This window comes from Oryza brachyantha, chromosome 3 (genome assembly GCF_000231095.2).
Source record: "Oryza brachyantha chromosome 3, ObraRS2, whole genome shotgun sequence".
Classification (NCBI taxonomy): Eukaryota; Viridiplantae; Streptophyta; class Magnoliopsida; order Poales; family Poaceae; genus Oryza; species Oryza brachyantha.
The window spans coordinates 17,740,867-17,762,898 of NC_023165.2; the positions used below are offsets into that span (position 1 = coordinate 17,740,867).

A 22,032-nucleotide genomic window follows, 5' to 3' on the forward strand; every position below is an offset into this window, starting at 1 on the left:
TGGTCTAATATTTATTTCAAGTCTATTTCTATTGGTGTTTCTAGCCGATTCATGATTTTTACAGCCAATCGTTCATCCTATCGGCTAACCATTGCAGCATCAATATTGGATTGGCTGGATATTTTGTTACCTATCGGCTCGATAGTAGATCGGCATGTTTTACTGTTTATCTTGTCAGTTGTAGGATCAAACTGACTGGCACGCCCGTGCATCGTTCTAAGAATTTAGGTTCTGCACTGGAGCTATCTAAGATTGACTCCCAGGCCTTCGTGTGTGACACGTCAACGTTCACATTTTGACGTCAACAGCAAGCGTGCGATGGCTTCTTGCAGCCGGGGCCCGATGCGGTGGCAATGACGATGGCGCCAGGAGAGGTGGCGATGGCGATGAAGAGGGGAGAGCGAGGCGGCAAGGGCAGGGCAAGAGCGGTGACGCGACGGTGGGCGGCGTGAGGGAGGGGAGAGGACCGATGGAGGGAGAGGCGACAGCCTCGGCTGAGCCGGACGGCGGTGGGCGGTGGTGAGCAGTGGCCAACGGTGAGGAGAGGAAGGGGAGGGGAGCGGAGGCGGAGGCGGCGACCTCGGCGGCGCACTGTTAACACCAAAATTTGTTAAAATTCCTTATTGGAAATTTTATCCAGAAGAGTTTGAATCCAACAGAAAATCGTGAAGACGTGACGGCTTAATTTATCTATTAATAAGAGTTAGTTTAGGATTTTTTTTCTTTATCTATTATTTTTTTATCTATTAGGAAACAGTGTCGTATCTAATAGGGATTAGAATTAGAGTCCAAATAGGAGTTGTTATTTTCTTTTATCTATTAGGAATCATGTGTCATATCCAACATGGACTACTATCCACCCATAGGTATAAATATGTATGCACGGGTCATTGTAAATCGTTTATTTCTTCATAATATAGATTAATTACTCTCGATGCATCACCACCCTTTTTACCAAGGTTTCATCACCAGTGGAACCTGGCACCTAACGCGGGGCTGCATCGTCTCGATCTCCGGTAGAGGGGTAAATCCTACGTTCCGCCAGCTCCTACGTTGCGCCAGCCAAAGTAATCGTATCGGCTAGATTAGAATTGTCTCTGTTTGTTCTGATCTTCTGATTTGGTTATACGGTTGCTAGTTATCGTATCAGTTTTAGCCTAAGGTTGATGTGGTCGACCACTTTGGGTGATCTACGTTGGTTTGATATTTGCTATTTGAAATATTTAATTTGATACTATCTCGGTTCAGTCCGATCTATTAAATTGCGTTTATCAAATAGTTTATATCAGTTCGACGTATCTTGCTCATTGTTTTATCGAAGTACCAGCCGATAAGTTATCAGTCATTGGCTCATCGGGTTGATATCGATCTAGATCTACTTAATATCTATGCTGAAATTGCAAGAAGTAATCTTGAACTGTCTTGGTTTGGTCCGATCTTCTAAGATTACTCCTAGTGAGTTAGGCTAAATATACTTTATAGATCTTGGTCAATTGTGAGTCGTTTACATCCAATTATATTCGCCACTATGCATGCTTGTTATATTTATATCAACAGAGTAGCCGATTGCATTACTGTATTATTTTTACACCAATTAACTTTATTTATTTAGATAAGTAGTTATTTATGTTGCATCGACTTATGAGGATTGTATGCTAGTTGGTTTTAGGCGAACATAGCAATGTATTCATTGTTTAATTAATTATTATTCAAGTATATTCGTATCGGATTCTCAGCTGATCCAAGCTTTCCACAGCCGATTGTTCAGCTTATCAGCTAAAAAACACTGCTACATCATCTGATTGGCTAGATTTTTTGTTACCTATTGGCTCGATAGCCGATCGTCTTGTTTTATTCTTCATCTTGTCAGTTGCACGATCAAACTCATTGGCACGCCCGCACATTCTAAGGATTCTGGTTCTACACTGGAGCAATCCAAGAAGAGACTCCCAGGCCTTCATGCGTGACACGTCATCGGGTCACCTTTCGACGTCAACAGGCACGGTGCGGCAAGGCGACGCGCTGCCGACGGTGTGACGGCGTGGCACGCATGCATGGAAGGAGGAAGGGGAGATAGGGGCTCACCGGCGGCGGAGCGGTAACAACGAGGATGGGGAGAGCGGAGAGGAGCGGCGCTCGGCGGAGATCAGCGTCCGGCAGCGAATCCCGGCGGCGAACAGCGACATGGAGCGGCGGAGAGAGGCAAGTGCGAGGGAGGCTAAGGAGGGCGGTGGCGGACCGGGGGCATTTTATAGGGGAGGCGACATGGCGAGGCATGCGTAGGGCGGAGTGACCGTTAGGGATCGCGGGAGCGGCGGCCGGTAAAGGCGACGCGACCGTTGGGCCAGCGCGGGCGAAGCAGTGGCGCGGACGCGGTGCGTGCGTGACCGCGACACGGAGGGGTGCGGTCGGCGCAGGGCGTGGGTGAGGCTCGCGGCATGATCGTGGCTCGGCGATGGTGCGAGGGGCGGACAAAGGCGAGGCGGCGAGCGCGCGGCGCAAGCGGTGGGGCGTGGCCGATGCCGCGACGCGGCGCAAGGCGAGCGGGCACGGCCGGGGGAGGGAGACTGGTCTGACCGTTAGGGAACACGGGAGCAGCGGCCGAAAAAGGCAGCGCGACCGTTGGGCCGGCGCGGGCAAAGCGCCGGCAACATGAAGAGGTGCGTTGTGCGCGGGACACAGGCAAGGCGCATGGCACGAGCGTGGCTCGGCGACAGCGCGAGGAGGTGCACACGAAGGTGAGGCAATGAGCGCGGGGGCGAAGGCAGTGAGCGCGCGGCGGGACGCAGCTAACGGCGTGACGCGGCGCACAGCGAGTAGGTGCAGCCTGAGTAGGGAGACGGGCCTGATAGATGGGCGGTACCTGTCGGTGTCCCGGGGAGTGTGAAGGGAGGGAAGCCGGAGTTTTGCGCCGACGAGGAGGGGAGGCTTTTGGGCCTTGGCCTTCGACCGGCCGGGAGCCGAAAAGGGGGAGGGGAGATGGTAGGCGGGCGGGGAGAGGAGATGGGCCGGAGGAGAGATGGGCTGCCGGCCCATCCGGCTAGGAAAAGAGAAAAGAGAGAGAAAGAGAAAGGAAGAGGAAAAAAAGAGAGAAAGAGGAAGGAAAAAGAGAAAAGAAAAAGGGGGAAAAGAGGGGAAGGGAAAAAGGAAAAAGATTTTGCCGATTTTTATTAAGTTTATTTAAGCAAATTTTATTTACTGAAATTTAAATTTAAATCATGTTAATTATTTTAAACGCTTTTGGGATATTTTAGAATATTCCGAGAAGCTTTCATTTAATTAATTAAATTACACTCTCCTACGCTTAATTAAACAAATTATTTTTAGTGCATTGTTTAATCACTTTTTGGCTAGGGTAAAACTCAGGGTGTGACAAGTCGGTAGACTCTATGGTGCCAAGTGCCAACCGCTAAGAAAAAAAATTCCCTTTTTACAGTAGCTGGCGGGAATTTTACAGTAGCTGGCTCGGCTATACCAGATCCCAAATTTTCCATTTTGCTTGTCTTGCCGTCTAAATTGCTCTTCCAGGCACTACTCTTCCAGGGCCAACTTATATGCACTCTCCACTGTAAATCTGCCCTTCTTCTTAGATCTTGTAATTTCCGGTATTATCTCCATTTCATATATATTTCATATTATAAGATTTAATATTTTTTTGATGGGTTAAGATTTAATAATTATATATAGATTGATTGATTTATATGGTTACCAACAAATATGGACACATATTGAATATATTCATTGATCTCTAATTGAATATAGGGAGGATCAAACATCTTGTAATAAGGACCATATCAAGTATTTCTATAGCATCAATCGGCAAAACATCTGTGTTTATTGAGTAGATCAGAAACCCGCTTTGTTCGGCATCCGTGTACTAAACTTGTATCCATGACGCCACCATATCATTTGTCCAGGTATCATTACACTACTGGAACACCTGTGTTCCTGCCCATACTCGATTGCTTCAGCTGACAGCATGGTGAACCACCTGGGGAATACCGTTTGGTTGATGCTTAGGCTTAGATAAGTTGTGACACATGGCAAAAGTATGCTAAGAAATAGTTGATCACAAATAGGGTAAGGTAAGCTCTGATTTTGTAAGTATGATACAAGGGCCCTAAGAATAAGAAAGTATGTCATACAAAAACTGTGGCATGACAAAATGTGATACGATGCAGTGAGGCAATGAAGCAAACACCAGCACAAGGTGTGACGGCAATCAATTAGTCTCCATAACAGCCTTGCAAGTAGTAGGGAAATCCATAACTCATCACTCTATTTCATAATATAGCGCATTTGAGTTTGTTAGGACAAAGATTAGGACGTAGCTTTTATTACATGTTAGGTTTGTATCCAAAAATACTTATGACTATGCTTGTGTTATATAAGTGATATTGATTGAGTAATCTATAGTCAAACTTGTCTTAAACGAAAGAAAATGCATCATATATGTTGAAATGGAGGGAGTACTATTTTCACTCCCATATCGCTTGCATAACGACCAGTAATAACGTTTGCATTTCTGAATGAAGCTCCACTTAAGTTTAGCATCCGCATCCAGAGTAATACCTACCTACTGGTAGTTCCAGCAGAATATAGAAGCTACTAACTAGATATGGGGTAGATGCCTAAGTCTTAGTGGACCCAAATCATCTGCGTTACTGTCCATCTTGGACCAAAATGGGACGATACCAACTAGGGTTGAACGACCAGTACACACACATATATATATCTATATATGGGCAGAACCAAAAGCAAAGTCGACCTCCACTCCACTGAAGCTTTGTCCGTTCTGAAAAAAAAACACAAATAAAGTCAGATAATTGCTTGGCTATATTGCCCTAAGAAACACCAGTGCACACAGCCGAAATAGAGTTGGCAACTGCAAAACCAAAAAAGGCCAACTCAGTGTTTGCAGCAATAGAGAAAACTTCTAAAGAAATAACAGAAAGGAAATATGGAATAAGTGCATCAAGGCATTAAAAACAGAATCTGTGGTTCCAAATTGTCCAGAAAGTTTGCAATTGTTTATACTACACAACATACTTTCTGGGGGCCTTATGCACCAATCAAAAGGAGCCTTGCATTTCCATCAGCTCAGTAGTTTGCACACACAAAATTAACCAGGATAAAAAGTAAATGTTGTATCCTCATGTGTACAGAAAGGAATCTAAAACCATATGAATTATAAGCGGACAATTGATATCATGGTTTTGCATAGAAAGCAACGGAATGCTTTTAACTACCATATGTTACCAGGCAAAAATAATATGAAAGATAAAAAAAATTCCAAAATAAACCTGTGCTGTGAGAGAAAACAGGTCATCACAAACATCCTGAGAACAAATAAGGATAACAGAATTAATAGACAAAAAATAAAATCCAAACAAATACTAGCCAGCACCAGATAAACAGAATTATGCAATCACGGCGCTAAATCTAATATCATGAGCCTTGGCACTTCCAAAAAAAATTAATTCATTTTAAATTCAATTGATACATCATGAGGTCTGCTCACCTATGCAACAAACTCAAAACATAAATGTATGCTCTCATAGAAGGATCTATTTCCCCCCCAAAATTTAATGCTCTCCTATAACTAAACAAGAATAGATCAGTTATAAGCATATCCAGTATACATGAGCAATATCTGTTATTTTTGTTCTATAAAAACAACATGCTTGATGTTGGTTGATCTCCCAGACACAAAGACAGGGAGAATTATGGCAGGACCGCAGGACAGGTCCACCACAAGCCAGCCCACATGCTCCCCAACCTAAGTGTTGGCAGCAATAGACTCGGTTTACACTGTTTGGACAGAAAAACCTTCCAAACAAATAAGCACCCATATGTTGAAATAACATAATTCCTTTACTTACACACGGGAACTATGGGAAATGGGATCAAAACATTCAATATCTTTTAATAACCAGTAGGTTCAAGTTGTCCAGAAAGTTTGCAATTATTAAATCCATTATACTACACAATGAAGTTCCTCAAGGCCTTCTTATGTACCAATCAGTAACTACCCACAACTACATTTCCAAAGGGATCTTGCATCTTCATCAGTTCAGGTTTGCACGCATAAAATTAACAAGGATCAGAAAGAGAGTGTCATATGTAAAGAGAAGAGTATAAAATTACATGAACAGGCAGACAATTGATATCATGGTGATGCATAGAAAGCAATAGAATGCTTTCAACCACCAAATGTTAAGCAGCTAAAACCAACAGTAAAGCTCAAAATTCAAAATTAAAAACTATCTTGCCTCACAGATAGAGAACAAATAAGGATAATGAAATGAACAGGCTTACAAGAACTCAAACAAATACTAGCTATCACTAGGTAGACTGAGGTTAGGCAATTCACTTTAGAAAATGTTAATATAATAGGCATGGTATGTTAGCATTTCCACAAAAAAGTATTGTACTTTAAATGAGTTGACACAACATGTTGACAGTTTACCTATGCCACAAACCTAAAGTTCATTAATTCAATCATAAACCTATACCCTCCTAGAAGCATATCTTTTCCCCCTAAACTGATACTTCAGGTATTGACTGTGACAGAAACAATCATCATGGTAATACAACAAAACAAGAACAAACTAATTAGTCCCTTTGTTTCAATGTACTTGTCATCCTAGCAAATCTCACACAAACCAAGAAGGTGTGGAAAATTGTTTGCCTCATTAATTACATTACAATCAGTTAGTAATCTGTCAAGTAGTAATAATGTGGGTGCATTTGAATGGCACGAAGGGAAGATCACCTCTAGAAATGGTTTGGAATGTGAGAATGACAAGTATTTTGGTTAGAAAAAAATGACAACTGAAATGAAAGGAGTATGATCATAGCCTGTATACATGTGCAATATCTTTCATTAAATTCTACCGTATGATCCATCAAAAACAACAATCTCCAGGAAACATAGTGACCTATATGCCACATTTCATAGGCCATTAGACTTGTTTCCCTCTGCTCGGTGCCATCTTGAAACACTAAAGTATAAACTTGGCTTTTCAAGTGTATTCTGTATCTCCTTTGCAACAAATGGACATGGTGTCACGCCCTGAGTTTTACCCTAGCCAAGAAATAATTAAATAATGCATTAAAAATAATTTGTTAATTAAAGTTCAGGAGAAAAGCAGTATATAAATTAATTTAACTAATTGGAAGCTTTTTGGATGTTCTAAAATGTCCCGAAAGCATTTTAAATTATTAACAGGATTTAAATTTGAATTGCAGTCAATAAAATTTGCTCTAATAAACATAACAAAAATCAGCAAAATTGGAGGCAATTTCTTTTTTTTTCCTCCTTCCTTTTTCTTTTCTTTTTCCCTTCACCCTTTTTTCCTTTTTCCCTTTTCTTTTTCTCTTTTCCTTTTTTCCTCCCTGGCCGATCTCCTCCTCCTCTCTCCCTGTACGATCTCCTCCTCCTCTCCACACCGTGCACGCCTCCACCTCCTCTCTCACGTAAAACTAATTCCTATCAATTAGAATTCTATTTCTCATCCCTTTAAAACCTTATCTATTCCTTGTTAATAGCAGATGAGTAACAAGATTTATCTCTAGCTTCACCCTATAAATACCCCCCACACCCTTGCCTCTTTTCCCCGTCTCCCTCTCTCGTGCCCCTCCTGCCACCTCCTGTCCAGCAGCGAGCAGCAGCGCAGCCGTCCGCTGGTTTTCCTTCCCCCGAATCTCAGGTTTGCATCTATTTTATTCTTGCGAATCAATCTAAATTCATCTACCGTTTAATTATTTAAGTTTCCTAGTCGAACAACGAGGAACAGCAGCAATCCACCGTCGATCTCTCCACCAAATCTCAGGTTCGCATACGTTTTACTCATGCGAGTCAATTTATTTTTGATCTACCGTGTAATTGCTTAGGTTTTCCAATCTATTAGCTAACGTGAGATTGATCCACAGTGCGGACTTTAATTTCGTACACGTAGAATGGTTTTACGTTAAAGCCGTTTAGTTTCTAGTTTAGCGAGTCATTAAATCTCAATTTAACGGGTCGTTAATTTCCGTCGTTGTTTCGCTAACAGTGCACGGTTTCGCGTTTCGGATCTAATTCGTCGTGCGAATCTATATTCGTGCACGTTTTAGTTCTGTTTTGTGAGTACACGTGCTGTTCGTGATTTCCCGAGTCGCGGCCCAACTAGCGCTCGAAGTCCCCATCACCTCCCTCGGCCCATCTCCCTCCTCTCCTCCCTTCCCTCCCGCTGGGCCGGCCCAGAGGCCGTAGCCCACTGGCGCCCCGAAGTCCGGTTCACCGCCCCCTCCCGGCCGCCGACAAGTGGGGCTCACCTGTCGGAGGCGTCTCCCTCCTCTGTCCGTCTGCTCATGCACGCGCTAGCCGCGCCGCGCGTCGATCTCGCTGCCGCCATGGTCGTGTGCCGCTCGGCCGCCGCCCTTCGTGTCCTCCCCGCATCCGTCTCGCTGTGCCGCCTCGCCGTGGCTGTCACCACCGCGTCGCGCTCCGCTAGCCGCGCCGTGCCCTCGCTCCCACGCCCCGTCGCCTTCCTCCGGCCGCACTCCGCCCCACCGTGCCTCGCGCCACTGCGCTGGTCGAGCCTGTCGCCCGGCCGACAAGCCGCGTCGCCGTCCTGCTCCCCGTGTCGCGCCGCGCCAGCGCCCTCGCCATCGGCCTTGCCACCACCACCTTCGCCTTGCCGCCCCCGACGAGGTGTTGCCGCCGCCGTTGCACGCCCGTCCTAGCCACGCCATCGTCGTCGTTTCCCCGAGCTGGCCACCGACCGCCTCCGCATCGGCCGCCGCGCGTGCCTCTCAGCCGGTCGCGCCGCCTCCGCCGTCTATCGACGATCGCCGACCACAACTCCGCCGTCGTACCGGCCGCCGGCCGTCGCCACCACGCCGCCACCCCGACCACCTAGCCGCGCCCCCGCCACGCCACCTCCTCCCGCGCGCAACCGTGCTCCGCTTTGCCCGGTCGCGCCGTCGGTCGCGCCCTCCGCTCTGTCCGCTCTGCCCGCTCGCCCGCGCAATGCGCGCCACCTCCTGCAACCCCGCCGCTCGCGCCGGTGTAACGACCGACGCCGTTTTTCCCGCACCGGCCACCGCCGAATCCGTCATCCGGCGTAACCACCTCCCCGCTTCTCCTGGCGCCGTCCCCTTTCCCGCGCCGAAGCCGCCGCTGACTCCAACTCCGCCGCGCCCGCGTGCGCGACGCGGTCTCTAACCACCGGCCGCGATCCACGCGCCGCCGCGTTAACCATCCCCGCCCTAGCCAGTGCCGCGCAACTATAAACCCCATCTCCTTGCGCGCCGCCGCCGCTTTTTTCCGCAAGCGCCGCCACACCACCGTCGCCTCGCCACCGATCGATCTCACCGTCGGTTGCCGTGTGCCGCCGCCCACCCGTGTCACCCCCTCTGCCTCGTCGACGCCGACTTGTTGCCACCCTCCGCGACGCCGCCCCGAGCCGCTGCCGGCCGCGCCTGGGCGCATCTGCGTTGATGGTCGTCCTCGCCGCCGCACCACTCCCCTCCCTCTCGGTCGCTTCGCGACGCCCCTTCCCCACGTCGTCGGTCGCCGTCGTCGCCGTGGCACCGTCGGTCGCCGTCGTCGCCGTGGCACCGTCGCCGCCTCTTCTTTGCTCTGCTGCCGCTGCTCGCGCACGAGCATGCCAGCGCTCGCCGTGTGCCGTCGCCGCCGCCATCGGGCAATGCCCTCTCGTCGGCTCTCCCCTTCCTCGCCTCGTGTGGCCACAGGCCGGTGCTTGACACCGCCACCCGATCTCGCCGCTCGTCGCCGCTCCGAGCCGCGCAACCCCGTCGCCGCCTCCGCCTCCTCCACGCCGACTTGCCGCCGCTGTCCCCGCCGCCGGTAAGACGTCGCCGTCCTCCCTCTCCCTCTCTTTTCCTCTCCGCCCGTGGACGCCGAGTCGGTGCTGCCGCCGTGCCCTCGCGCGCTCTGGCCGTCTCCCTCCCCTCACCATCGCTGACGCGACCCCGCCGTTGCTAGGGTGCGCCCGTGTTCACCGAGTCATCGCCGTCTCCGCCCCGCGCCGTCAGCCGATGTCCTCCCCTCTGCACCGCCCGTCGGTCGCCGCCCTCCGTGCGCCGCACGCCATCCCCGCGCTTCCCGGGTGTCGTCGCCGCCGTCCCTTTCTCTTCCCCGTCCTCTCCTCTCCCTCGCGCCGCCGACGCCGCTCCGCATCGCCGCCGCTCTTCTACGTGGTCACCCCACCGTCGACCGCTGCCTCCCTCCTCGCTCCCCCTCTCTTCTCCCCGACTCGCTCCCCACGCGCCACCTCACCCCGGCCGCTGCTCTCGCGCCGCCGCGCTCGCATGTGCGCTTAGCCCCGATCTCCGGTGCCGCCGCTCGTCGCCGGCCATCGCCGGGCGTTCGCCATCGCCGTCCGCCACCACCCGTCGCTCGGCTGCCCCCTGTTTGGCCGAAGCAGAGCTCCCTCTTTCCCCCTCTGTTTTCCCCTCACCGCCAAGTGGGCCCCTTTGGTCAGCCACCCCCTCCCTTCTCTCTCTCCTCCTCCCTGGGCCCACATGTCAGCCTCCCGTCTCCCTCTCTCTCACACCGCCATGTGGGTCCCAGCTGTCAGCCGACATCCTCTCTCCTCTGTGTTGACATCATCGTCTCCAATTATTGCGCAATTAAATTCATTAAGGTTTTCTGTTTAGTTTAAAAACATAGTTAATCTTCTAAAATTCATAGCTAATTCATCTGGTCTCCGTTTAGGTCCATTCAAGCTTCATTAAATCCAGAAAAACACCAAGAATCCATTAAAAATAGTTTTTTTCTCTGTTTCAGTAGTTTTATAGTCTATTTTTGCTTGTTTTGCCTTGTTTGTCGTAGGTTTTGACCCCGTCGCAGCGCCGTTCGTTCCCGAAGTTGTCGCAGAAGTTCCTCGTGGGTCTTAGCAAGGCAAGTGGCACCCTTCTTTGATCATATTGAACCTATGTTTATAAAATTCCTCGCTTTACATTCAAACATGCATTGTTTTATGCAAATCTATTTATTGTATTTATCTATTGGGCAATTATCTTTATATCCGTTGATTGCCACTCATTATTATTGTCATCCCAGGGTTAATTTGACTAGAAATAGGCTTAGGTAATGCTTAGTCATGCTTAGCCCAACTAGCTCACCTGTTATCACTTATTTAATTGTTGATTAGACTTTGATAGATCTTTAATGGTTGTGATCATCATTAATTTCCCGATGTGGATTAATACAACTAAAATATTGCTTATGGTGGGCTGTGGGTGCATGGTTTTGAGAGTCGCACCCATGGCAATTAAGGACCGGTTCTCGGAAAACCCTGAAAGTCTTACACGTACTAACCACAAGCCAGAATGGGCAACGGTGAGACTCGTAATCTAGCTTGTCCCTATTCGACGTACGAAGGCAAGGGTGAGCGTGATGGAGTATGGACGGGCAATCGTAGTGTAACGAAAGCCTCTGCTGCTTCCGGATTCACCAAGGCACAAGAGGGGACTGCCCGACTTGGTGTAAAGGAGGGGGTGAAACCTAAAGTACGGTGCGATTGTCTAGGGAGGGTTAGGTGAAAGGTCTTATCATGGTTTCCGTACTGAGGTATCGTGGTGATACGTTGGGGCATGGTAACATGCTTGGGAGCCATGTCTTGTGGGTAAAGTTGTACCCCTCTGCAGAGTAAAACTATTCGAATAGCCGTGCCCGCGGTTATTGGGCGAACCGACAGATTCACTGGGATTAGTTGAACCCCTTTAATAATTTTATTAATCTTGGAACTGGTTTGACCCTGCGCAACGTGGTGTAACGTTCGCAGTGGTTTGGGTCTGTCGCAACGTGGTTTAACGTTGGATAGAGGGTTGACCCTGTTGCAGTGTGGTGTAACGCTGGACAGTGGTTTGGGCCTATTGCAACGTGGTGTAACGTTGAACAGCGGATGTTTATTTTTAAATATTTACTTTACTTTTATTTCAGTCTATTTTATTTACTGTTTTGCTAAATTACTGCAGCTTTGTGCAATTTAACCTTAGCCTGTTCCTTGTTATCCAATTGCATTCATTATTCTCCTCTCTTGGGTGTTACTTGTTGAGTACGGTGGCTTGTACTCAGCCTTGCTTAATTTTTCCCCCACCAGAGCAAGTGCCAGAGCTTGAGTCAGAAGCCAAAAGATGGTTGTTCCCATGGTTGAAGTTAAGTTCAGTCCGTCGTCGAGAATGCCTGTGGGGTGGAGCCGTCATCGCCAGCTGAAGCTGAAGATTAGATGGTTTAGTTTGTTTTCTTTTCCGCTGCATTTCGATAGATAATTGTTTTTATTCGCTGTGTATTGATTTGTTATAGTGTGTACTCGGGCTGATGCCTGGACCGAGATTTAATACATGCTATTATTTAGAAATTTGGTGTAAATTTCTGGGCGTGACACATGGCTACTTGTCATGACCCAAGGCCATGACGGGGTAAACCGGCAAGAGGATAGCCAGGCGGTTGCTAGGGAAGGGATATTGTTCCCTTACCTGCACTAGGCTGTCATTGGGCCTTGACCTGTCAGCCAATGGCCATGACACTACTCTTAAGCAATGTCCTAAAACCTTACCAGGAAAGTTATGCCCTAGAAGGATATCACAATCAAACAATCGACTCACAGATTAGAACCACAAGTCAACGTAAGAATGGAATATGCAATTAACAGTGATTAATTTTATATAGTAAAGGCCGACAGAAGAAATGCAAGGTGAATTAGAGCTGTGAAAGGTTAGCCAATCAACCTGTGACCACTTGAGCAACTTTAACACTGACTTTATCACCTTCTGCTCCAGGTTCCGCCTCTGCAAAGACAATCGGAGTTCAGCCAAACTAACTTTCTTGACGCGAACGTCCAATGCACTGGCCTGATCATCTCCGAGCTCCAAGAAAGGCTGCTTAAATAAGCCGGGGTACTCTTCATTGAGATCCGAAACCTCCTTCCCAAGGTAAAAGTAGGATGCACACTTGTCCATGAATTGCTTCTCTGTGTCTGTGGTTACACTGTTATGCTCATGGCTGGCCTGCAGCACCATCCTCTTCTGCGGAGGAGATTCACTGACTTGAGGTGGCGGCGCCTTCCTCTTACCATTAGGGTCGCCGGCCAGAGGAGGTTCCCCGTTTTCACCGGAATCAGCCTCCTCATCCTTATGCTCGGCACCATCGGATGGCGGTATGTTCCTGGTCTGCGGCACTGGCTCCACTGGCACTTCGTCTTCATCGGAATCATCATCGGAATCAGACTCTTCGTCGGCATCATCGGAATCAGACTCTTCGTCGGCATCAGACTCTTCGTCCTTACGCTGGGCAGCATCGGATGGCTTCTTGGCCTGCAGAGCTGGCTCCGGCGGCTTGTCGGCGCCACCGGAACCGGAGACCTCCCTCCCATCCTGATCCTGCCGAGGCGGTGGTGTCTTGGCGGGCCTTCCCACAAGATCCGGGGAGGACTCGATGTCGTCGGAGCTCTGTTCTCCTTGACGCGCGAGTGGAAGATGCTTCATGGTGGGTTGCTGCTCCACCTCATCGCCGCCGCCGTCGTCGTCTTCGGCGGCAAGACGCCGCGAGGAGCGGCGGAGGATGGGGGCCATGGGGAATGGGAATGGGAACGGGGAACGGGAACGGGAACGGGGGAGAGGAAGCGACGCAGGTAGGGTTGGCTTTTATGCTGCTTCCCACACCCCACCTCATCGCACATCTAAAAAAAGAAAAAAAAAAAAAAAAAAAAAAAAAAAAAAAAGGCGCCGCACGCACGCAGACGGGTACGCCGCCTCTGCCGCCGCTTCTCCGCGCCACCGCTTCCGCCGCCGACGCCGTCTGCCGCCGCCCTCTGCCGCCCAGTCCCCGTCGGCGCCTTCGCCTTCGCTTCTGCGCGGCTCCGTCCGCCACCGCCGCCGCCCAGTCCCCGCTGCAGCCTCCGCTGCTGCTGTCTGTCGCTTCTCCACCGCCGCCGCCCAGTTCCCGTCGCCAACCAGGTAATCTTTCCTCCTCTACTCCTCAACTGTCACAGGATTGTATCATCTGCTCTCCGCTTATACTCCAGTGCAACGAATAGTTAGTTAGGGTTAGCTTGATTGATTTTTAGGTTGAAAATGTCCAGGTTAGTTTCACTGATTTTGATCTTGAATGTCGATTATATATGCTTCTAACTTCTTTTGATCTCGTTAGTGTTGTTCTCCGTAGCAAACAAGGAAGCAAAAATAGACCGAGGATCTAGGAAGAAGAAGACACCAATTACATTTAACAATCATTTATCTTTTATCATGTGTTTCAACAATGTGCTAGCTGCTGGTTGAGTTTCTACATTGCAATTTTTTTATTCATGTTGTCCTACCCTGTTGAATTTCAGAATATTGCTTCTGTTATTTCATTAATAGAAGCATTGGGTAAGCTTATTTTGCTTCTATTGTTCTTCTAATATAAGAAGATCACTTCCCTATCGATTGGATCCCCTATATATTTCATTTTGCTCACAATACTGTAAATAATAAGTAGGCCATATGAATTTAACAAACAGAAAATGGATAAGTACCAAATTTTCCAATTTCGGATTTACACATTATTACGAACATGAGATCATGCTTTGCACTGCCTGTAAAATCCTGATGCATACCACTAGCTATGTATGTACTGCATCGAGGTTTTTTTTTTGACATATTTGTTGCTTGTAAGTATCGGAGTGCAAAATATCGTATCTCAGTTTCCTTATTTCTTTTGGCAGCCCTAATGGAAAAAGGGAAGTTTCTGCTGGCTGCCTGAAGGTTCAGAAGCGAGACACATGTAGAATATATCATCTGTTATGACTGTGATGGTCTATTTACAAGAAGTAATACATATGTTCAAAAACTAAGGTTTGGTCTAATCCTCCATTAGGTTACTGTCTTTTTTCTCTTTGCAAGCATCATCATTCACACGACACTCTAATTGTTCTGCAGTAATAATTTTTCATGCCATCTTTGTTTGTGTTATCCTTAAGTATTCATCGAATCATCATATAATGCTACATGCTTTGTCGTGCTGAATATTGTGACTCATCCTATCAGGATTTGCATCAAGACAAACACATATAAGATTATGGACTATTTATGCAATTGCTTAGGATAGTATACGTTTTCTAACTAGCTATCTGGGGCATTTGTGTTTTTAGTAGCTGGGTTACACTGTGATCAATATAATAATATCTTTCAGTTCCCAAGCCAACAAAATTACTGTACTTATGGCCTCCTAGGCTGACTATTTTGGGTTAAATCTTAAAAGTTCGCTCCACTACCAAGTTCTATGTGTATTTGATCAAGTAGCTAGAGGGGAGGGAGAGAGAGAAAGATCCATATGCACCATTGTGCTAAGTTACAGTTCTGAGTAAAAATTAAGTTCACTCTGATTTTTGGACAGTATAGATATAATTCAGTCAATGATCAAGATAGAATTTTATGTGCATAATTATTTATAAATCTTATTCTTTTTGTGGTATGCTGAAAATAAATTTTGTGCTTTGAGCTAATTAGTTTTTTGTTGTCAAATATAGTTCCATTGTAACGCACGGGCATGTAACTAGTTTTACGAATATCCAACGGCTTCTCTTCCGTCGCATCGCATGGCCATGGTGATGGCGGCGCTCCTCTGCCTCCGGAGGCGGGCGGCGCTTACTGGTGTGGCGCCCAGGCTTGCCACCGCAACGAGGCAAGGTGCTCTAGATTGCAGGAACGGCGATGGGGACAGCCCATGGGTGCAGCTCCCGCCCTTCACGCCGCTCGATGCCACCACTGCGGCTGCGAGAGCCATCTCGTCGCGAGGCACGGGTGGAGAAGGTGTAGCGGGCGCCGGTGCCACCGCGATCAGCTGGGTCCGCCGGTGCTGCCCCGACCTGCCGACCTCGCTGGTGCACAAGTTGTTCCGTCTCCGCAAAGTGCGCACCACTCGTTCGAACAAATGCTCAACCTAATTACTATTTCATTGCATGACCATTCATGTGAACCATAGTTTTTTTTTTTTGCACGAAAGGACCACCTGCTAGGCTCAAATTCCCCCTGAATTGCCAATGATATATAGCAACAGGCAGCCATTACCATCTTTGTTTTTGGCTTGATCCTTTCTGTTAAACACATCTAGGTGGTAGGGAATTTAGTCTAAACTATGTTAAGGCTTTTGTTACTTTTACATACCACAAGTTAGTATTTTGAAAATCTAACTCTCTCTCTCTCTCTTTTCCTTTTGTTTGGGGCTCTTACCAAATACTGTATGCTATTCTCTTCAGTTCTAAGAAGTTAAAACATCTTTGTAAGCACAAAATAGAAACTGATCAATGTTGCATGTGGACCATTGCAGGTTAAGAAGAATTTTGTCACTGCTGAGCAACATCGGTTGAGAAGGGTAATGAAACAATGAACATGATAAGTGAATATGAAGTGCCTGGCAGACTCAATCCTTATCCTCTTATCCTTTAGATGCTAACTTGTCATGTGAGAGACCATATTTTAAACTTATCTATGGCATAACCAGATAGTCAGTTAATAACATAGATTGGTGATGCTGCCTGGATGTTTTCAGTGTAAAACCTCAATTTATTATACCTTCTTTGTTTTATATTTGTACCATTATTGCAACCACGTTCTAACTAAATCCTCTTTGCTGTATGGTTTGGTCTCATAAATTTGGGCAAGTGCACAAAACTTCACTTTTCCCTCTCTTAGCTCATCATTCCTAGGTTCCTACAATGTTGGCCCTCCAGTATTTCTTCATGTAACGGTATCACACTGTTGGATGCCTCAAGGCCTTATTCTTTTCCATAGCATCTTGGGCATATGCATTTGTTTGATGGGCTTACTCAACTGCAAAACAAAATCATAACACCAAACTAGTTGCTTGTTAATATATAGAGCATGGTTTTACAGTTCCTACTATGTCTGATGAAGTTATGAGATTATAGAGCATGGCATTTTTCGCATTACCATGTCTTTTCTTGCAGCATGTGACTTATTTTCTTTTAAGGTTTCAGCAAAAGATCAATTAATGCCTGGCGATATCATCTTTCTGCCGGTTCATCCCAAAGAATCTTCGATTGCTGAGAAGACTAAGAAATTTGATAACAGGAACGAGATTGATTTTCTGCGTAGCCTTGAAATTTACAAGGTGTTAGTTTATTAGACTTCTCAAAAATTACATGGTTGATTTGGATGGTAAACGATCCCCGTTGGTGTTTTAACACTTTCAGGATGAAGCCATCATCGTGATCAACAAACCGCCTGGAATGCCAGTACAGGTAGGGTAACTTGGTACATATGTATTCTACTAAATTTCCAGTGCCTATTTTTTGAACCTTTTCCTCTCTGTTCTGAAGGGCGGTATTGGCATTAAAAACAGTATAGATGTATTGGCCTCCATTTTTGAAGAAAATTCTTCTGAAGCACCTCGTCTGGTGAGTTCAGTATTCACTTGGTTATTTTTAGTACACATTTTAAATATGGCAACAGTCTTGCAAACCTCCTATATCGCATTCCTTTGAAAAGGAGTAATTTCATAAAACTGCAAGTATTTTGATAAACTTTCAATTTCCTGCCCCTTTTACAAGGCAAGTACACTTTGCTGCAGCGATAGCTCCTGATTTTTTCATGTAAACTAAGATTCATGTAGCTGACTCTTTAGAAGTAGCATATTCTCTGTTTCAAGCACTCATTTCACTCTTGGTGCCTTAGCAAGATTACATGTATCTGACTCTTGCTATATTGGCTGGATTACAAAACTGTTTGTGTTGATTTGCTTCATCAGGTTCATAGGCTTGATAGAGACTGTAGTGGTGTCCTTGTTCTGGGTAGAAATCTACGTAGCACTACAATGTTGCATGCTACATTTCGTGAGAAAACTGCTGATGCTTTAGCTGATGTAAGTTCAGTTTAACAGTCTGTTTATATTATATGTTCGTTACTTGCACATTATTGTAACCTGAGGACCTGCAAGTGTATTATGTACATACTTTTAACATAATCATTTGTTGCATGTCAAGGGTACTCAACATGTGCTGCAGAGAAAATATCTTGCTCTTGTGATTGGAACACCTAGACATCCCAAGGGTTTGCTATCAGCTCCGCTTGCAAAGGTTTGTTAGAGTATGCATTATAATTCCTTTACTATTTATCACCAATCTTTATAGTTAAGAAAGGTACAGACTTCATGTGCAAGAGATGCAACAAAAAATTCTCTTGAGATACAATGCCATAAACCAGTTTACACCATCTGGAACTTAATAGTGCAAATGTGTTAAGCTGAACCGTTATTGTATATTTGTATAAGCAATAAGCTAATTGATACCACCAGAAACTGGTCAAGCTAGTTAGCTCTTTTAAGTGATGGCTTAAACAGAATTGCTTGCTTGTCTATATCTAGATGGATATTGACAGAAATTCCTGATTGCATATTTCAATGTGATTGTGCACATTCTTGGGGAGTTGAATTTCTAAGTATGAAAAATCATCAAAACCTGGGTCAGCCCTTGTTGAATCTGGGCAGTTTCCACTAATTTATAAGACAGCTTTTCCTTGCAGACTTGTTCTGTAGCCACTGCAAAATCACTGGCTGATAGTTCTGGATTCCCAGTGAACAATTATAGCCTGATACAGTGATATTTAGCAAATGGCAATATGACTGTGTGATCATCTATATCAGATGCATGTCGTATATGTCGATACTCTGATATCAGATCCCATGATCACTCATTTACAAACATAGTTATAGTTAAGTCTCTAACAAAAAGAAATCAACACAGCACTTTACTCTTTACATCATCTTATATTGTTATTACTCCCATGATCACTCATTTACAAGCATAGTGAAGTCTCTAACAAAAAGAAATCAACACAACACTTTACTCTTGACATAATGTTTTCCATCTAATCTTATTATATAATTTTCTCCTAATATCTCGAATCTTTCTTACTTTGAAATACATATATACTTGCCATATCAGCACATCCATATTTCTGAGGAAAAATATGTCCCACTTCCCCATATCACCACGTATTGGTGCAACATGGCCAGTGAAAAATGATCGGATACGATTTTGTTCTATTTTTATGAAAACATTCTGTTATTTTTATTTTTCAGTAATCTCTTCATCCAATACGTTTTCCCATATTACAACAGTTAATTTCATTCTGATATAGTTTCTCCATCTAATGTTTCCTTCAGTACTACTTCATTGGGCTGCTCTGCTTTTTCTTAGGTTCTATTACAAGACGGCAAGTCTGAACGTCTGACTGTTAGGGCCAGTTCAAATGCTGCTTCTGTTCAGGATGCTTTGACAGAGTACCGAGTGATTGAATATTGCCCTCATGGTAAGCAAGAGTTAATGTCCTGTCAAATGCCAATAGTTCTTTCCTTTAGCAAAATCAAATAACCGATGGGCTTTTATTTCAAGATTAGCAGTGCTTCTGAACAGATAATATACTATGATTAACACAATTCAAACCAGTAATATTGAGGGGTCATTCTTGTCTTGTTAAAATATGGGGGAAATAGACAAACACTTTCAGATATTAATGTTCATGAGACCATTGTATGTAGTTATATAAATTAGACTTAGGAGTTAGGACTACATGCATGGCCTATTTTCTAGTATCATGTGTGGTGGTTCTTAAAAAAAGACAGTAGCATCATTTTACTGGAAGAAAAGGTATCGGCAATTACCAAATAGCAACAATATTATATTTAGTAGAGAACCAGACAAGAAAATAAGGTGCAATATAATGTACTATATTTCAGCTTGTATTGTTAATGTGTTCTTTTAAATATCTTTTCTAAATGATGGTATTCATTTTTAGCTTAGGTTTAGCAACCGAAGTGGATCTGCAGGTAATAGTAAATGAATTTATTGTTTTTGTTATTTTTTATTTATTTGATAAATAAATTATCGATGTACAATAATCTAAATGACACGGTAAGACTATAGGAGTGCTTCAACTAAAAATTGTACATGCTAATATGATGTGGACACCTTCTAGTTTTACGCTCTAGGATATTTGTAAGACTCTGTGTTTCTATTTATTATTGAAAGTTGCTAATAATTGTAGGCTACACTTGGCTAGAACTATTTCCTCGTACTGGAAGAAAGCATCAGGTAACTTCTGTCTCTGAACAATATGACTTTAGTTTGACTGAGTGCATGATATCACAATCACACTAGCCATTGGAAATATTGATCCCCTTTCTACTTGAACCCACCCAGCTCCGAGTTCACTGCGCAGAGGTTCTTGGAACACCAATTGTTGGGGATTACAAGTACGGACGGCAAGCGCATCAGAACTGGATTCCTCTTCCCCTGCCAAGAACAATTAATGAGGAATTGCTCAGGAAGAGGAAGCTTCCCTTTGGGCTTGTTGTGGGTGGTGGAAGCATCGCTGAGGAGCAACCTCAGCTTCATCTACATTGCAAACAAATGGTTCTTCCTGATATCTCAGTGGCTGTCCATAGATTGCAGTCTGATGTTGATCCCGATTTCTCAGATCTTGAGAAGCTTAACTTTGTTGCTCCCCTGCCGTTGCATATGCGGTTGAGTTGGGAGATTTTGAAGTCTGTGGAAACGTGAAGATATTTCATGCCGTCTGCCTCTTCTTTACAAGGCTATAGGCGCTTTTGTTTGTGATACATGCTAACGCCTCTCCTAAGCAAGAGTCAAATAGAGGTCTTGCTTTACTATTCTTCATGCTTTTAGTCAATGAACAATTCACATTGCAATCATGATTTTGAACACTAGGCTTGAGATTTACAGCATGTTTGGTTGCTACCATGTGCGATGTGTCCGAGTATTTTTCATGCCAGGGGTTGGCCTGAGGTTTCTTACAAAAGTTACCTAACCTGGCATGGCTCAAATGCAAGGATGTGTTTGGTTAAAGTCCTGAGAACATGCATAAGTGGACTCGAGCGTCAGGCAGTGTTTGGCTCATATTTTGCCTGAGCGTACACTCACCAGATGGTAGGGGTGGTGGGACTAAGCTCTACATATTATCAACTTGTTCATACATGTGGAAAAGGCTAAACAATTACTACATACATCTATTTCATAACGTAAAATGTTTGACTTTTTTGGTTGCAATGTTTGACCATTCGTCTTATTCAAAAAATTAGTACAAATATAAAAAATAACAAATCATGCCTAAAGTTCTTTTGATAATAAAGTAAGTCACAAGCAAAATAATAATATTTTTATAATTTTTTGAATAAGACAAATGGTCAAACATTGTAACCAAAAAAGTCAAACATCTTGTATTATAAAACGGAGGGAGTAGCATACAAGTATGCATACAGATTTCCAAGTTTGCATTAGAGAAGTATAAATTGTGAAATGATCTTGTATCCCATAATCACTCTTTGGTGTAGCCAATAATAGTACAACTTAAACAACATAGCAGTAAACCAAGGTTATTCAAATTGTCAAAAAAATTAGCATTGTTTGCATATTTGACAGGTTGTCATAATATGCACAGCCATATCACTAAAGCTACTACTATTTAGCAATTGTTCAAATATAAACAGTATAGGAATTGCATAACCAAAACGGTGCAATAAAAAGGGACACTCGTCGGCCATGACACGCATTGGCTAACTAATATGCACCAATAAATCAACCAAGATTTGGGTCATACCTAGATAAACTTGTAGATCCAATGTTCAGGGTATTCTTGACCCATGCTCATAAGAAAACTATGGTTAGCTTAAAACTCTAGCTTGCAAAGGTGCAGCCTTACTCTTAACTTGTCATCAGGGTCTATGGCAATCTTCTCGAGCTTATCCCACGGAGTAATATTGATGGGCAATGGTTTGTATTAGTTTTCAAGTGTTTTTTATTCCAACCAATGTATTGTTGATCAACATATCAACATCATCAGCATTATGCACTTGAGGTGTTGATTTTGCCTGTTACCTTTATCATTATGCGATGGGGGCGAAGTCTTTGGCTTTCTGTACCTTCTGAAATTCTTCTTGGTTGGCTACAAACCATAATTAATATAGAACTTGGCTAGCAGTTGCACTAAGGGATGCCACCT

At 45.0% G+C, this 22,032-nt stretch overlaps 2 protein-coding genes across 3 annotated transcripts; one reads left to right on the forward strand and one right to left on the reverse strand.

Moving 5' to 3' along the window:
- Positions 1 to 4,453: 4,453 nt before the first annotated feature.
- Positions 4,454 to 13,660, reverse strand: LOC121053783 (nucleophosmin-like). 2 transcript variants are annotated; one of them, XM_040521557.1, is made up of 2 exons: positions 12,745 to 13,660; positions 4,454 to 4,795 (listed from the first exon to the last, which is right to left on the reverse strand). In XM_040521557.1, exons 1-2 carry the CDS (start codon positions 13,585 to 13,587, stop codon positions 4,736 to 4,738), a joined length of 903 nt encoding a protein of 300 aa, XP_040377491.1. In that variant the 5' UTR covers positions 13,588 to 13,660; the 3' UTR covers positions 4,454 to 4,735. The 2 variants fall into 2 exon arrangements, with proteins under 2 accessions (XP_040377491.1, XP_040377490.1); XM_040521556.1 differs by lacking the exon at positions 4,454 to 4,795 and adding an exon at positions 4,802 to 7,087.
- Positions 13,657 to 21,015, forward strand: LOC102718728 (RNA pseudouridine synthase 4, mitochondrial-like). The gene is made up of 12 exons (XM_006651489.3): positions 13,657 to 13,971; positions 14,718 to 14,847; positions 15,522 to 15,902; positions 16,322 to 16,366; positions 16,985 to 17,125; positions 17,208 to 17,255; positions 17,334 to 17,411; positions 17,762 to 17,875; positions 17,997 to 18,089; positions 19,212 to 19,323; positions 20,059 to 20,105; positions 20,214 to 21,015. Exons 3-12 carry the CDS (start codon positions 15,591 to 15,593, stop codon positions 20,571 to 20,573), a joined length of 1,350 nt encoding a protein of 449 aa, XP_006651552.3. The 5' UTR covers positions 13,657 to 13,971; positions 14,718 to 14,847; positions 15,522 to 15,590; the 3' UTR covers positions 20,574 to 21,015.
- The last annotated feature ends 1,017 nt before the right edge of the window (positions 21,016 to 22,032 follow it).

Bases quoted from the DNA above. Each gene is read 5' to 3' on its own strand.
- LOC121053783 (XM_040521556.1), bottom strand. From the start codon at position 13,587: ATGGCCCCCATCCTCCGCCGCTCCTCGCGGCGTCTTGCCGCCGAAGAC. The intron at 7,088-12,744 runs GTTGATTGGCTA...TTTCTTGGCTAG, and splicing joins AGTTGCTCAAGTGGTCACAG to GGTAAAACTCAGGGCGTGAC.
- LOC102718728 (XM_006651489.3), top strand. From the start codon at position 15,591: ATGGCCATGGTGATGGCGGCGCTCCTCTGCCTCCGGAGGCGGGCGGCG. The intron at 17,256-17,333 runs GTAGGGTAACTT...TCTGTTCTGAAG, and splicing joins CGCCTGGAATGCCAGTACAG to GGCGGTATTGGCATTAAAAA. The intron at 19,324-20,058 runs GTAAGCAAGAGT...TAATAATTGTAG, and splicing joins GATTGAATATTGCCCTCATG to GCTACACTTGGCTAGAACTA.